Raw genomic sequence first — 16,478 nt, 5'->3', positions numbered from 1 at the left:
AATCACAATATGTTACTTATTTTATTTATATACCATATTTATTTACCATATTTTTATACTACCTAAGAGGAACAGAGCATAGCGAACAGGGATAGCAGGCAGGACGTAGGAGTTTTGCAGGAGTTTGGCGGGAAGTGTGCGGGGGAGCCTGGAGCGAGCCCCTGTGATCACAAGGATCACAAGGAGCCTGGTGGAGAAGAGAACGTAAGCACATATCCCTCCCTCGTATCCCTCCTATTCTTGGGAAAGGCTGTTTGGACAGTTAAATAGCTGACCATTACAGCTGAGACCTATCCTAATAAACTATCTAATAAACGGACAATAAACTCCCTAAATACTGTAAAGAGCCAACTAAAACAGTATGAAGATAGAAGGTCAGCAGGGGAAGGGGCACTTCCCAGTGTATTGCACAGAGTGCCACATGTATGACTGTTTGCCCCATGGGCAGAAGTCATGGGTGTGTGCTCGGTGCAAGGAGCTCCTGGCTCTCAGGGAACAAATCCGTTCCCTTGAGACCAATGTGGCAGATCTGGAGAAGCTCAGAGAGACAGAGAGGCATGTGGACAATACCTTCAGGGATGTGATAGAGGCATCCCACTCCAGGGCTGGTAGCTCCTCTGCTGTCAGGGAGAATGAAGGTCTTGGGCAAGGAGGACATCAGTCTGAGGAAGAGGGAAATGCTCCTTTAAAAGGGATCCCTTCCGTGGATGATGAGCCCATATCCTCTCGCACAGGGGATACTCGGCTGGGGGCCTCCTTGTAGTTGGTGATTCGATCATTAGAGGGATAGAGAGATGGGTTTGTGACCCTTGTGTTGACCGCACGGTGACTTGTCTGCCTGGTCTGAAGGTTGCGGACATTACGCAGCGTCTAGACAGGCTCCTAGGTAGTGCTGGGGAGGAGACAGCTGTCGTGGTGCACGTCGGTACCAATGATGTGGGGAAATCCTGGAAGCCAAATTTAGGCTGATAGGTAGCATTTTGAAGTCCAGGACCCCCAAGGTAGCATTCTCAGAAATGCTACCTGTTCCACGAGCAAGTACAGTGAGACAGGCAGAGCTGAGGGGTTTCAATGCGTGGATGAGACGTTGGTGCCGGGAGGAGGGGTTTAGATTTGTTAGGCACTGGGACACATTTTGGGGCAAGCAAGGCCTGTACAAAAGGGACAGGCTGCACTTGAACCAAGATGGAACTAGACTGCTGGCGCTTAAAATCAAAAAGGTTGCAGAGCAGCTTTTAAAATGACACCTGGGGAACAGCCAATGGGAGCTGGGCAGTATCCCGTTTGGCAAAAGCCATTCTTTAAAGTGTGAGGCTGCAAAGAATTCAGATAAAACAGAAGGGGACAGAGCAGAACCGCATAAAGAGCAGACAGGAGCCTGTGCCAGCAGGTCAAAGAGTCAAAAGAATAGCATACATCTGGGGAGAGATTCAGCATATAGGTGCTTATATGCCAATGCCAGAAGCCTCCGAGCCAAGATGGGTGAGCTGGAGTACTTGGTTGCTAATGCAGAAATAGATATAGTGGGCATAACAGAAACATGGTGGAACAGTGCGAACCGGTGGGACACTGTTATCCCTGGGTATAAACTCTATAGAAAGGACAGGGAGCGGCTCCTTGGAGGAAGGGTAGCACTGTATGTTAAAGAAGGGATAGAATCTAACAAGCTAGAAAACCTAGGTGGACTGGAGTCCTCCACAGAAACCTTGTGGGTGACTATACAAGGCTGGAAAGGGAACGTGCTACTGGGGACGTGCTATCGCCCTCCGGATCAAAATGCCGACAGTGACTGGGAGTTGCAGGAGGAAATCAGGGAAGCGTCAAGGAGAGGCAGGGCTGTAATTATGGGTGATTTCAACTACCCACACATAGACTGGGTACATTCACATTCAAGTCAGGACAAAGAGGTCAGATTTCTAGATATGCTAAATGACTGTGCCCTAGAACAGTTGGTCATGGAACCGACCAGAGAGAAGGCGACCTTGGATCTAATTCTGAGGGACACCCAGGACCTGGTGCGTGATGTCAGTGTCATTGACCCTTTAGGGAACAGTGACCACAGTGCCATCAAATTCAGCATACATGCGGGGAGAGAATCACCAAGGATGTAAAACACAGACATTTTGAATTTCAGAAGAGGAAACTTCTCCAAAATGAGGAGCATGGTGAAAAGAAAGCTGAGGGGGAAAATCAGGAGAGTCACTTCGCTCCAGAGTGCATGGAGTTTACTCAAAACCACAATACTACAGGTGAAACTCAGAAAATTAGAATATCGTGCAAAAGTCCATTAATTTCAGTAATGCAAATTAAAAGGTGAAACTGATATATGAGACAGACGCATTACATGCAAAGCGAGATAAGTCAAGCCTTAATTTGTTATAATTGTGATGATCATGGCATACAGCTCATGAAAACCCCAAATCCACAATCCCAGAAAATTAGAATATTACATGGAACCAAGAAGACAAGGATTGTAGAATAGAACAGTATCAGACCTCTGAAAAGTATAAGCATGCATATGTATTCAGTACTTGGTTTGGGCCCCTTTTGCAGCAATTACTGCCTCAGTGCGGCGTGGAATGGATGCTATCAGCCTGTGGCACTGATGAGGTGTTATGGAAGACCAGGATGCTTCATTAGCGGCCTTCAGCTCTTCTGCATTGTTTGGTCTCATGTATCTCATCCTTCTCTTGGCAATGCCCCATAGATTCTCTATGGGGTCAGGTCAGGCGAGTTTGCTGGCCAATCAAGCACAGTACACTGTATACTTTTCAGAGGTCTGATATTGTTCTATCCTTGTCTTCTTGGTTCCATGTAATATTCTAATTTTCTGGGATTTTGGATTTGGGGTTTTCATGAGCTGTATGCCATGATCATCACAATTATAACAAATTAAGGCTTGGCTTATCTCGCTTTGCATGTAATGCGTCTGTCTCATATATCAGTTTCATCTTTTAATTTGCATTACTGAAATTAATGGACTTTTGCACGATATTCTAATTTTCCAAGTTTCACCTGTAGAAGCCCAGTTAGATCGTATACCCAAAAGGAGGAAAGGTACCACTAAGTTCAGGAGGATGCCAGCATGGCTAACGGGTACCGTCAAGAAAGCCATAAAAGGGAAGAAGACTTCCTTCTGAAATTGGAAGACCTGTCCAAATGAAGAGAACAGAGAGGAACACAAACTCTGGCAAAAGAAATGCAAGGTGACAATAAGGGAGGCAAAAAGAGAGTTTGAGGAACATTTAGCCAAAAGTATCAAGGGGAATAACAAAAACTTCTTTAAGTACATCGGAAGCAGGAAACCTGCCAGGGAGGCAGTTGGACCATTAGACAATGAGGGAGTGAAAGGGATGATTAAGGAGGTTATGGAGGTTGCAGAGAAGCTGAATGAGTTCTTTGCATCTGTCTTCACGGCAGAGGATACTGAGCATATACCTGTTCCTGAACCAGGCTTTTTAGGGATGGAGGCTAGAGAGCTGAGTCAGATAGAAGTGACAAGGGATGATGTTCTAAACTGTCTGGAAAAACTGAAAGCTAACAAATCACCAGGGCTGGATGGCATCCATCCAAGAGTTCTCAAAGAACTCAAATATGAAATTACTGACCTCCTTGCTAAAATATTTAACTTATCCCTGAAATCGGGCTCTGTACCAGAGGACTGGAGAGTAGCAAATGTAACACCGATTTTCAAAAAGGGATCCGGGAAATTACAGGCCAGTTAGCCTAACGTCCGTTCCAGGCAAATTGATGGAAAGCATCCTCAAGGATAAAATTGTAAAGCACCTAGAAGAACAGGCCCTGCTGGGAGTGAGCCAGCATGGCTTCCGCAAAGGTAAATCTTGCCTCACCAACCTTTTGGACTTCTTTGAGAGTGTCAACGAGTGTGTGGATCAAGGTGATCCAGTTGACATAGTCTACCTGGACTTCCAAAAAGCTTTTGACAAAGTTCCTCATCAAAGACTCCTGAGGAAACTTAGCTGTTATGGGATAAGGGGACAAGTACATGTGTGGATTGCTAACTGGTTGAAAGACAGGAAACAGAGGGTAGGTATAAATGGAGAGTTTTCACAATGGAGGGAAGTGAGAAATGGGGTCCCCCAGGGATCTGTACTGGGACCGGTGCGTTTTAATTTATTCATAAATGCAGGGGTAAGCAGCGATGTGGCCAAATTTGCAGATGATACCAAACTCTTCCAGGTAGTGAAAAGCAAAACGGATTGTGAGGAGCTCCAAAAGGATCTCTCCAAACTGGGGGAGTGGGCGACAAAATGGCAAATGCGGTTCAATGTTAGCAAGTGTAAAGTGATGCACATTGGGATGAAAAACCCCAACTTCAAGTATATGCTGATGGGATCCGAGCTGTCGGTGATGGACCAGGAGAGGGATCTTGGGGTTGTGGTGGACAGCTCATTGAAAGTGTCGACTCAATGTGCGGCAGCTGTGAAAAAGGCAAATTCAATGCTAGGGATCATTAGAAAGGGGATTGAAAATAAAACGGCTAACATTATAATGCCCTTATACAAAACTATGGTGTGACCACACTTGGAGTACTGCGTACAATTCTGGTCACCACATCTTAAAAAGGACATTGTTGAACTGGAGAAGGTACAGAAGAGGACAACCAAGATGATCAGGGGCCTAGAGCACCTTTCTTACGAGGCAAGACTACAACACCTGGGGCTTTTTAGTTTAGAAAAAAGACGACTGCGGGGAGACATGATAGAGGTCTATAAAATCATGCATGGTGTGGAAAAAGTGGAGAGAGAGAGAAATTCTTTTCCTTCTCACACAACACTAGAACCAGGGGTCACTCCATGAAATTGATTGCCAGGAGGTCTAGGACCAACAAACGGAAGTATTTTTTCACACAGCGCGTGATCCACTTGTGGAACTCTCTGCCACAGGATGTGGTGACAGCCAACAAGCTGGATGGCTTTAAGAGGGGTTTGGATGACTTCATGGAAGAGAGGTCTATCAATGGCTACTAGTCGGAGGGCTGTGGGCCACCTCCAGTCTCAAAGGCAGGATGCCTCTGAGTACCAGTTGCAGGGGAGAAATGGCAGGTGAGAGGGCACGCCCTCAACTCCTGTCTGTGGCTTCCAGCAGCATCTGGTGGGCCACTGTGCGAAACAGGATGCTAGACTAGATGGGCCTTGGGCCTGATCCAGCAGGGCTGTTCTTATGTGTACAAAATTTAAAATAATTTTTAAAAGTCAACACAGATTAAAATACATGAGTATAAAATCATTATTAAAACAAATTATTCAAATTAATTCTAATTAAAAGCTTGCAAGAACGAGAGTCTTGAGGGTGTTCCTGAAAACAAACAGAGAAGGAGATGCTCTTATTTCAGCAGGGAGCATATTCCAAAGCCCTGGGGCAGCCACAGAGAAAGCCCAGTCCCAGGTCACCATCAAACGAGCTGGTGGCAACCGTAACCAGACCTCTCCAGAAGAGCGTAATAGGTGTCAGGGTTTATGACAAAGGAGGAGCTCTCTTAAATAGCCTGGACCCCACCCGTTAAGGGCTTTATAGGTAATAACCAGCTACCATATCTTATTTGTTGGAAGGCTGACTGTCTTATTTAATGTCTGTAACATTTACAAGTCTTTGACTTGGCCCTGCACTTTGCGCACCCACCTGCCTGCCTAAAATGAGTAGCATTTGCTTTAGGGGAGCAATTGGGGTTGCAGATAAGTGTCGCCAAAATACATGTCACAGTTCTTAAGCTAGTGCTTTCTTAGTTTTGTTACGGCATTAAAGCGCTGAAGGAGAGAGAGCGTGCAGTGCCTTGCTGAACTTCCCCCACTACTGTGCAAGGGAACCTATTTGGGCAGGGACATCCACTCCTGCCTGCTATTTATTTGCCATGCTGCTTTTTCCTAAAAGGAAAACCAACCTTAGACATGTGGCAGCCACTAAAAGGAGACCCTGCCATGTTCCTTAAGTAGGCTGCTGTTTGCCAGGTTCTCATGTAATTTGACATTGATGTACATTTTAAAGAACTGTTCTCAGTGCATGTTGTATTTCACATTGCAGTCTGCCCCAAATGGGCGAAGCTCCGTAAAAACCACAAGGAGAAGAAGTCAGTGGTGATGCTGATAATGTGCAGTTCTGCTCTTCGCTGTCTGGAACTCATCAAGTATGTCGTTAGCCAACATAATAGAATCTGGCACCCTTTTTGAGGTTTTGCCATAAACCGTGGAATCCAAGGCAAAGTGAGGGCACTGTCCTCTGTTAGCCTCCTGAGTCAAGATGTAATCACCCTCACTCCTTCTACACTGTGGTCTGGAATATTTAGACAACTGTCGCTCAATTGTCTAACTCCTGTATGTGAAATGCATATGCTAAAGTTTGCTTCGTAAAGGCACACAATGTATTGCACACTGTATAAGTGTAGAACTGTATGGTTCTAGAATGCTTTAATCTTCAGGTGGGTTGGGATGCTGCAGAAGGGTTGACACCAGCCTCATTAGGTTGCACCAGTGGCGCTACCACTGTTTCCTTTTCTTTCTTTGTGTGCTTGTAGAAGGACATGTTTGTAAGAGAAGAGGAAGGGGTGACCCAATATACAGGTCAATGGAGTTTTTTGTACACTTGTATAAGCTGCAGCTGCTGAAATTTCCTCTTGTACATAATTATTTTGAGTGTGTGTGAGAGAGAGACCCCTATATTGGTGTGGGGGGGGGAGTAAAAGGAAGTCCTGTGTTGCAGAGTGAAGTTCTCAGGTCTGAAAAGGTTGAAGCTCATTACTGTAAAAGGAAAAGGACTTTACTACCCATTGACAATTTGAGGAACTCATCTTTGCTGTATTAAGTTAATTCTTTTTGTGCATGCATATCAATTTCTACCCTCATTGTTTTGATCCTCACATTTTAAAATCTTCTAGGTCAATAACAGCATTCAAAGGAGATGGCAAGGTTATGAAATTGTTTGCAAAACACATAAAAGTAAGCACAATTTACTTATTATGGGGGAAAGTACAGTATATTTGCATGTCATGCCATTGCCTTTGGCTGTCTTAAAACCCATTATTAATGCAACTGCTTTTCTTAGAACATCTCAGGGCAGTACCTGCCGTCTATCTTCACATTTGTGGGGTAGGGCAACCTGACATTTTACCAGGGCTGCACAATCTTGGTCCTCCAGCTATTTTTGTACTACAAATCCCATAATTCCCTGCCAAATTGGCCAATAGTCAGATAGGATAGGAATTGTAGTCCAACAACACTGGAGGGCCAAAGTTGTGCACTATATTCATGCCACTTTTCATGCCACTGAGGGTTTATGATCCATCAGTTTTCCAGAGCAGCAGAAAATTCTGTTCTGTGCAGATAAATTTTGGAGGAACTACCTAGGTTGTACTTCAGAATGCTTACAGCACAGTTGCCTTCATGTACTAGTATGTAAAGCTGCTTCAGACTTATGTGTGATTTCATATGTCAAGTTTTAAAATTACCACAAAACAGATGTCAGATTTGTGCCTATTGGAAACATATAGCATGTATTGGTGTCCCTATTTGTATTAATTCATCAGGCAAATAGGTGGTAATATCCAATGGTAATTATTAGGTTCAGCATAGAGGCTGCCATATTGGTTCAGGCCATATTTATTTTATTTTAATTTATTTTTACACTTATATCCCGCTCTTCTCCGAAGAGCTCAGAGTGGTGTACATAGTTATTTATCCTCACAACAACCCTATGAGTAGGGATGTGCATGAACTGGTTCGCAGGCCATGTTAGAGGCCTGCAAACCGGTTCGCGGGTCCGGCAGTCCACTTTCCCCCCTCTGATGCTCCATTTGCTAGTGCAAATTTCGGGGCAGCAGCGGTACTCCCTGCCGCAACTGCCCCCTTGTTGTCTGCTAAATGCGGAAATAAATTCCATGCATGCGCCCGCCGCCACGTGCATCACACACAAATGGAGCACTGGAGGGGGAAAAGGGGCAAGAGGTGTAAGTACAACCCCCCCCCGCCTTTAAAGCAACATCACCACCCCACGCTGATGGACTGCGCCTCCGTGGTCCTTGCACATCCCTACCTGTGAGGTAGGTTAGATACATGACTGGCCCAGAGTCACCCAGTGAATTTCATGGTTAAATGGGGATTCGAACTCGGGTCTTCCCAGTCCTAGTCCAACACTCTAACCACTATACTATGCTGACTCTTTGTAAAGTGTGCCGTCAAGTCAATTTCAACTCCTGGCACCCACAGAGCCCTGTGGTTTTCTTTGGTAGAATACAGGAGGGGTTTACCATTGCCTCCTCCAGTATGAGATGATGCCTTTCAGTGTCTTCCTATATCACTGCTGTAGTAGCAGCAGAGATTCAAACTGGCAACCTTCTGCTTGTTAGTCAAGCATTTCCCCGCTGTGCCACTTAAGGTGGTCCAATAACCATTGTCTATCAGTGACTCTTCAGCTCCTCAGCCAGTAGTACTTACCATCTCTGGTGCCTCAGATCTTTTTAACCAAACATGCCAGAGTTGATCTTGTGACCATTTGCATGCCAAGTATGTGTGTTATCACTGAGCTGTTGGCCCTCCCAATTCCATGCGTCTGCCAGCTGAAGCATATACTGTCCTTCACAGCTAAGAACACCTGGATAAAAGCTTGGCAATTTATATAAATGTCAAATGTTTGGAAGCAGCTAGCTGCCACATACAGAATATTTCCTCTTCACTTAGTCCTGGACAAGTTAGTGCACATTCAATCTAGTGTTAACTTTATAGGGATGCACATTTCTCAGTTCAGCTGAAGGATACCGACTTTTCAGTTGTTGGTAGAAAAGAAAATCCCATAAATTGCATACTGCTAGAGAAGGTGGAAGCATTTAATGGCACAGTAACAGGAAACAAAACACTGTTCCTATTTAATGGAGTTTAGTTAATTTTGTTCCCATTGACCCTAAAATGTTTCCATTTCCATTTCTGTTTTTTTCATGTAGTAATGGTGAATATCCCTTTAGAATTTTTGCCAAACATCTGACAAACTGTTAAATATTTGAGAGAGAATCAGAAATGCTTAAAGCTTTCCCCCAAAATGCAACATTTTTCTTTATTTCCTTGAAACAGATACAAGAACAGGTGAAGATGCTGGAGAAAGGTGTCATCCATGTGGGTGTTGGGACACCTGGAAGGATAAAAGCACTTGTAGAGCAAGGTAGTAGACAACAGAATGTAGTACAACAATGACACATATGCTTGTGTTTTTTTTTTTTAAATAACAACTTTCCTCCCCACTTCTTGCTGGCCAGGAGAAAAGCCTTTACATCATCCTGTCTCAATATTGCAGCCTGGCTGGAACTTTTCTTCCCTCCCTGTTGAGTGCTGATGTCTAACATGCCTGCACTCACTGTACCAACTTGCCCCAGTTGTCTCTTGTGAGAGGAGTGGCACAGGGACTATTTAAGGAAGGGCTGTGCCGGCAGGCGTAGCCGGCCTGTAGGTGGCTGTCAAAGCCCGCTGCCAAAGGGGGCCAGCCTTTGGGGCTGGGCCTTTGGGTTGGGACTGAGGACTGGGGGGAGGTTATATTGTGGGGTCTGGGTCAGACGTTGCTGGTCTTTTATTTTTGTTGGGTTGTGCCAGGCCTTTTTGCAGGTATGTGTTTGGGCTCTATCAGCAGTTCCGAGGCAGCTTTTACTGTCTAGTCTTGCTCCTCTGCAATGCCAGGTCAGTTCAGAATAAGACCGAAATTGTCCATGATTTGATCGTGGATGAGGGAGCTGACCTGGCATGTATAACTGAGAACTGGTTTGGGGAGGCAAGTGGTCCAGTGTGGGCTCAACTTCTCCCAGCAGGTTACTCTGTTGTGGAGCAGGCTAGGGGACATGGGCAGTGGAGTGGAGTGGCTGTGGTCCGTAAGAATACAGTCTCCCTTACCAAGACCCCTGTGAGACAGTTGACCTACTTTGAGTGTGTACTTTTGAGGCTGGGTACTAGGGATAGATTAGGGATTCTGTTGGTGCACTGTCTACCCCACTGCCCAACTGACTCCCTAACTTTGCTGACGGAGCCGGTTGCGGAGTTGGTGTTGGGATCTCCTAGACTTTTGGTGCTGGGGGACTTCAATATCCACTTTGGGGCTGGCTTGTCTGATGCGGCTCAGGAATTCATAGCGGCCATGACAACTATGGGCCTAACTCAATTCGTTTCTGAACCAACTCATGTTGCTGGCCACACACTCAGTTTCATTTTTTGTTTGGATCAGGGGGTTGTTCCGTCAGTGGGGGATCCTGTGGTTTCCCCATTGTCATGGACAGACCACTACCTTGTTAAGGTAGGTTTCACAACCACTATCCACCCTTGCAGGGGTGGTGGACCTATTAGGATGGTCCATCCAAAAAGGCTGCTGGACCCAGTAGGATTGCAAAAAGCCTTGGAGGGTTTTGAAGTTGGTGCGGCCGGTGATTCTGTTGATGCCCTGGTGGGAACCTGGAATAGGGAACTCACCAGGGCAGTAGACATGATTGCTCCTAAGCGTCTGTTCCAACCTGCTTCTAAAATGGCCCCTTGGTATACTGAGGAGTTGTAGGGGCTGAAGCAGCTGGGTAGGTGACTGGAACGCAAGTGGAGGAGAACTCAGCTTGAATCTGACAGGACGCAGCATAGGACCCATTTGAAGGCTTATGCGGTAGCAGTGTGTGCAGCAAAAAAGAGATTTTGGTCTGTGCGCATTGCATCTACAGGTTTATGTTCAGTAGAACTATCCCAGGTTGTAAGAAGTTTGATTTCTGCTCCTTCTGCTTTAAAACAGTCCCTGGAAACATTCTTCTGTGATTCTTTTAATGGGTTATTTGCGGACAAAATATCCTGTATCCGGGCCAACTTGGACTCTACTACTTTTGCAGGGTCTATTAAGGAGGTGTCCAGCAATCCCTCTTGCAGTATTTGATTGGATCTGTTTCAATCTGTGACTCTTGAGGATGTGGACAAGCTGCTTGGGGTGGTGTGGCCTACCACTTGTTCTCTGGATCCTTGCCCAACTTGGCTGCTTCTATCTAGCAGGGAGATTGTTGGAGGTGGTCTGATTAATATCATAAATACATCACTGAGGGAGGGTAGGTTGCCTCCTTGTTTGAAGGAGCCAATGGTTATACAATTTCTTAAGAAGCCTTCCCTGGACCCCATAGCGATTGATAGTTATAGGCCAGTCTCCAATCTCCCTTGGTTGGGTAAGGTGATTGAGAGGGTGGTGGCCAACCAGTTCCAGGAGGTTTTGGAGGAAACTGGTTATTTAGACCCATTTCAAACTGGCTTTGGAGCTGGCTACGGGGTTGAGACAGCCTTGGTCAGCCTGATGGATGAACGTTTCCAGGGAATCAACAGAGGGAGTGTGACTCTGCTGGTTCTTTTGGATCACTTGACGGTGTTTGATACCATCGACCATGGTATCCTTCTGGATTGCCTGGGGGAGTTGGGGATAGGGGGCACTGCTTTGCAGTGGTTCCACTCCTATCTCTTGGGTAGATTCCAGATGGTGGAGCTTGGTGACAGTTGCTCCTCAAAATGAAAGCTGTTATATGGAGTCCTTCAAGGTTTCATTCTGTCACCAATGCTTTTTAATATCTACATGAAACCGCTGAGTGAGGTCATTGGGAGATTTGGTGCTGGGTGTTATTAGTATGCTGACAACACCCAAATCTACTTCTCCTTTTCATCTTCATCATCAGGAAATAGCATTCATTCCCTAAATGCCTACCTACAGGCAGTAGTGGGTTGGATGAGGGATAACAAATTGAAACTGAATCTGAGCAAGGTGGAGGTGCTCATTGTAGGGGCTCAGAATCTGAGGGATGAGTTAGATCTTCCTGCACTGGATGGGGTTGCACTCCCCCGGAAGGAGCAGGTACACAGCTTGGGAGTATTCCTGGACTCAGGCCTCACCCTGGTTTCTCAGGTAGAGGCTATGGCCAGGACCACTTTCTATCAGCTTCGGCTGATTTGACAGCTGCGCCCATTCTTTGAAGAGAATGATCTCAAAACAGTGGTGCATCAGCTGGTAACCTCCAGGCTTGACTATTGCAATGCGCTCTACATGGGGCTGCCTTTGTACGTAGTTCGGAAACTTCAGTTAGTTCAAAATGTGGCAGCCAGATTGGTCTCTGGGGCAACCTGGAGAGACCATATTATGCCTGTTTTGAAACAGTTGCACTGGCTGCCGTTATGTTTCCGTGTAAAATACAAAGTGCTGGTTATTACCTTTAAAGCCCTGAATGGCTTAGGTCCGAGTTACCTAAGAGAGTGCCTTCTGCTGCACGATCCCCACCACACATTAAGGTAATCTGAGGAGGTCTGTCTTCAGTTACCATCAGCATGTCTGGTGGCGACTCAGAGGTGGGCCTTCTCAGTAGCTGCTCCTGGGTTGTGGAATGCACTCCCGGCAGAAATCCATAATCTGAGTTCATTATTGGCCTTCAGGAGAGCCTTTAAGACCTATCTGTTTGGCCTGGCCTTCCAGGGTTTTAAAACTGTTTTTAAACCATAAAGGTTCGTCCTGGTTTTCCAGGGTTTTACAATCTGTTTTAATAATGGTTTTATATTGTTTTTACAGTTTTTGATTTTAATAGTTAATTGATTTTAGTTTGTTTTAATGTAAACCGCCCTGAGCCATTTTTGGAAGGATGGTATAGAAATGAAATGAAATGAAATGAAATGAAATGAAAAAACAAATAGATAGATAGATAGATAGTCCCATAATGGTTTCTTGAATCAGTATGTTTGTGCATCAACAGTAGTGTATCTCCAGCCCCCGTATTAATTTTGCTCAGTTACTAGTAAAATAATGTGAGGTTACTTGCATTTGAGAGTGCAAATAAATACATTGCACACCACAGATTCTACTGATGCTTCTTCCATCACTATTTCCTGCTTCTTGATGCTACAGAGCAACATCAAAATGTTTTAAACCACTCTTTTTTCAGCAATGTAAAGCTTGCTCAGCTTATTGAGTTGTTGATGCATCAGCATGCTCAGATACTGGGCTTAGATGACATGTCCAACCTGCCTGCCAAAGCTTGCGGTGAAGAGCGTATGCACACCCATCTCCTTTTTATCTGGCACACTGTCCCACTTGTGGTAGGAAGCAAAATGTTTGAACTTCTTCCCACCACACAATGTAAATTGACGCAGTATTTCAATGGCAGGATGAGGTGCCCCCCCCCCATGTGATTATGTGGTGGCTGGGTGGATGTGGAGGAGACATGCACATACACACAAGCTCCTTCTCAAATGATGCAGTGGCCAGTTGGACTGTATGTATTGTCAAAACCATCCCATCTATGAAAGTTTTGTGCCTTAAAAGGATTTAGAAACACAATAGCATTTCCATGACAGAAAGGATTATGGATATCTTGAAATGAGAAACTAAAAGGCTAATTTAATTATTTTTTAAACCTCTGTCTGTTCTGCACCTCCTAAATAACTTGTCACTTGATTGCGATTTTCTGCTTTGCCGCTCACCAGCAGCAAAATGAAGGCCTAGGGTGGATAGTTAGCTATGAAGAGTACAGTCCATTTTGACTCTCTGGAGTTCTCAGTTTCAGATTGCTGGAATCTAGTGTCATGCTGGCCCTTCTTAATCTCAGTTAAGCAGTCAGGAGCCAGTTGCAAGGTCAACTTCTTCCCCTCTCTGGAACAAATTACACCTTCTGCCTATTTCATGGTTAAGAGATGTCTTGGCACCAATATGAGCTACCAACAGGTTCCCTTCTTAACTAGATAAGATTTGAAGTCTGCTAACAAACCTTGGTTTAGAGGGAATCTGGTTAGTCTTCGCCACTGATAATGTTGGAGGTAACCACAGTTGGGGACATTTGCTCCAGGGGGAGGAAGGGTTGTGGAACCAAAGCAAATGAATCAAGGCCTCCACCCAATCCCTTAACCATGATTAAATGAGAGCCCACGCCAGTGTTTCATAATTGTTATCATAGTACTCATAACACACCACTTCATAGTTTGATTTCTGTGTTGCCTTTCATAAATTTATCCCAAAGTCGGTTGCACAGTTAAAATACAACAGTAAATTCTATAAAATAAATTTTTTAAAAACCCAAAAATATAAACCATAAAATACAGAGACAGAGCACCAAAGGAACAGAGAAATCAGCACTCCCTAAGGGGCAAAGACCTGAACAAATACCAAGGTCTTTATTTGCTTTATAAAGGCAGCAAGGGAAGCCAGGGAATGGATGTCTATGGGGAGAGCATTCCAAAGCTATGGGCAATAACTGAGAAGCCCCTGCCCTGTGTGGACAGTAGCGCCTCTCTCAATGTCAGCACATGAAACAGAGTCCCCTCCAATGACCTCATTGGGTGGGCAGAACTATTCAATAGAAAACAGTCCTTCAAGTATCCAGACCCTGAACTGTTAAAGGGCTTTCAACCTTGAATTGGATCCAGAAACAGATGAGCAGCCATTGCAGCTCTTTCAAAATGGATATAATATGCTCCCAGAGAGTGATTCCAGACAGAACATTAGCCCTCGTATTTTGTACTTGCTGAAGTTTCCTAATATTCTTCAAGGACAGCCCCACATAGACTGTGCTGCAGTAATCAAGCCATGATATGACTAAAGCATGGGTTACCATGGCCAAATCTGCCTTATCAAGAAAGGCTGGCGCACAAATCGGAGCTGTACAAAGGTACCCCTGGCTACTGCCTCCACTTGAGCATCCAGAAGCAGAGCTGGGTCTAACAGTGCCTCCAAGCTGTGCACCTGCTCTTTCAAGCGTAGTGCAACCTCATTCATAGTTGGTTGAATTCCCTCATCCTGATTGGCTCTCCTTCTGCCCAACAGCACCTCTGTCTTGTCTGGAGTCAATCTGGTTATAAAATTTTCCAAATCAAATCACAAAAATATAATTCCTGCCTTTTTATCAAGTGGAAGTGTGGACAATTATTTATTTATTTATTCAGTTTATGTCCCACCCTTCCAAAATGACTCAGGGTGGTTTACACAGAGAAATAAATAAATAAATAAGATGGATCCCTGTCTCAAAAGGGCTTACAATCTAAAAAGAAACACAAGATAGACACCAGCAACAGTCACTGGAGGTTCTGGACCTGGGGTTGGATAGGTCCAGTTACTCTCCCCCTACTAAATAAAGAGAATCATCACGTTAAAAGGTGCCTCTTTGCCAAGTTAGCAGGGGTTATTTAGTTAGTTGTTGACAAAGTACTAGGGAACAGCAAGCCAGTTACTGTTGTGATTTTGTGTGTTGCTTTTGGAATGGCATAGAACTGAGAAACGTGCAGGGTTCTTGCTTTAGTCTTCTCACCATTTGCTTGGGTTTTTGTTGGGTTTTTTTCCTATTTTTATAACAGCTTATAAGTTTATGTCAGGGGAGTGGAAGGGAGAAGGTAAATGGGCAAGGGAACGGGAGGGAAAGGGAAACCAGGGGTGTTTGTTACACACACACACACACACACACACACACACACACACACACAGAGAAATGTTAATATTGACCAAAAAAAAAAGGAAAAAATGCCCATTTTTATCCAGGGATGAAATCCTGGCATTGCTCATTGACATGTTTTAGTTCATTCAAACACACACAAACTGTAATTGCCCATGAACTAACACTGGAGGTGTCAGGAGCAAAACATGTGAATAAAATCCTATTGGATCGTGCAGATTTTCACAAAGATTGGTTGCCTTGAGACTGGGCAGCAAAGAATCTAGAAACCCATCCCCAAATCATTTGGATATCCTTAGGTTGTATTGCCAGTGAATGCCTTGTACTGTCTCCTCAGAGGGCCTTAACCTGACATCCTTGAAGTACCTCATCTTAGACTGGAATTGGAGAGACCAGAAGTTAAGAAGATTAGTCGACATCCCTGAGGTACAGAGAAATCATCTTAAAATAAAAAATTAAAAATAATCCCAGAACATAATCATACATGGTTAGCTTTTGAATTCTGTGAGAGTTTCTGTGCACTTCACAAATGGAATGCATAAGAGCAGAAGCTGAAAAGACAATTTTTTAAAACAGAATTAAAAATCCCCTAAACAAACCAACAAGCTCCCATACATGCAGACTGTTTGGTTCGTCTGGATATGGGGAGAGGGAGAAGTGTAAAAGGATGGCAGCTGGTTCAGGAGTGCAAGTGTGTGGTGGTGCCTCCCATTCCCTGGATCTCTCTCCCAGGGCGGCTGGTCTTTCATGAATACTTTGATGGGAAAGGGGTCAGTCAGCCCATCTGAACCAGGAGTAGGCCTGCTGAGAAGGCATTTTTACCTGCTTTCCTCTTTCCAGCATCCTTGCCTTTTCTACTGACTCTCAAAACACCCTAAACTCGAAGCCTAAGCTCATTTACACTGAAGTCCCATTGCTTTCTGTGACCCCTGCATACTGTTTAATGTCACAGTCAAAGCAAGTTGCCCTGAATCTTCATAATCTGTTCATCTACAAAATGTTCTGGAGCAGAGTGGTTTTTTAAAAGAAAATTTTAGAGATGTGTCTAGAAGGTAAA

At 44.6% G+C, this 16,478-nt stretch overlaps 1 protein-coding gene across 12 annotated transcripts in view; it reads left to right on the top strand.

Moving 5' to 3' along the window:
* Positions 1-16,478, top strand: part of CMSS1 (cms1 ribosomal small subunit homolog) — a 308,145-nt gene that overhangs the window by 289,916 nt on the left and 1,751 nt on the right. For all 12 annotated transcript variants that reach the window (XM_053308853.1, XM_053308845.1, XM_053308846.1 and 9 more), the window contains 4 exons: positions 6,043-6,145; positions 6,893-6,953; positions 9,078-9,165; positions 15,759-15,847. In XM_053308853.1, the coding sequence (XP_053164828.1) occupies positions 6,043-6,145; positions 6,893-6,953; positions 9,078-9,165; positions 15,759-15,847 (341 nt within the window). The remainder of the gene's footprint in view (positions 1-6,042; positions 6,146-6,892; positions 6,954-9,077; positions 9,166-15,758; positions 15,848-16,478) is intronic.

This window comes from Hemicordylus capensis, chromosome 3 (assembly GCF_027244095.1).
Source record: "Hemicordylus capensis ecotype Gifberg chromosome 3, rHemCap1.1.pri, whole genome shotgun sequence".
NCBI classification, from domain to species: Eukaryota; Metazoa; Chordata; class Lepidosauria; order Squamata; family Cordylidae; genus Hemicordylus; species Hemicordylus capensis.
The sequence above is the reverse complement of the archived record's forward strand: the minus strand, read 5'-3'. Positions and strand labels throughout refer to the sequence as shown.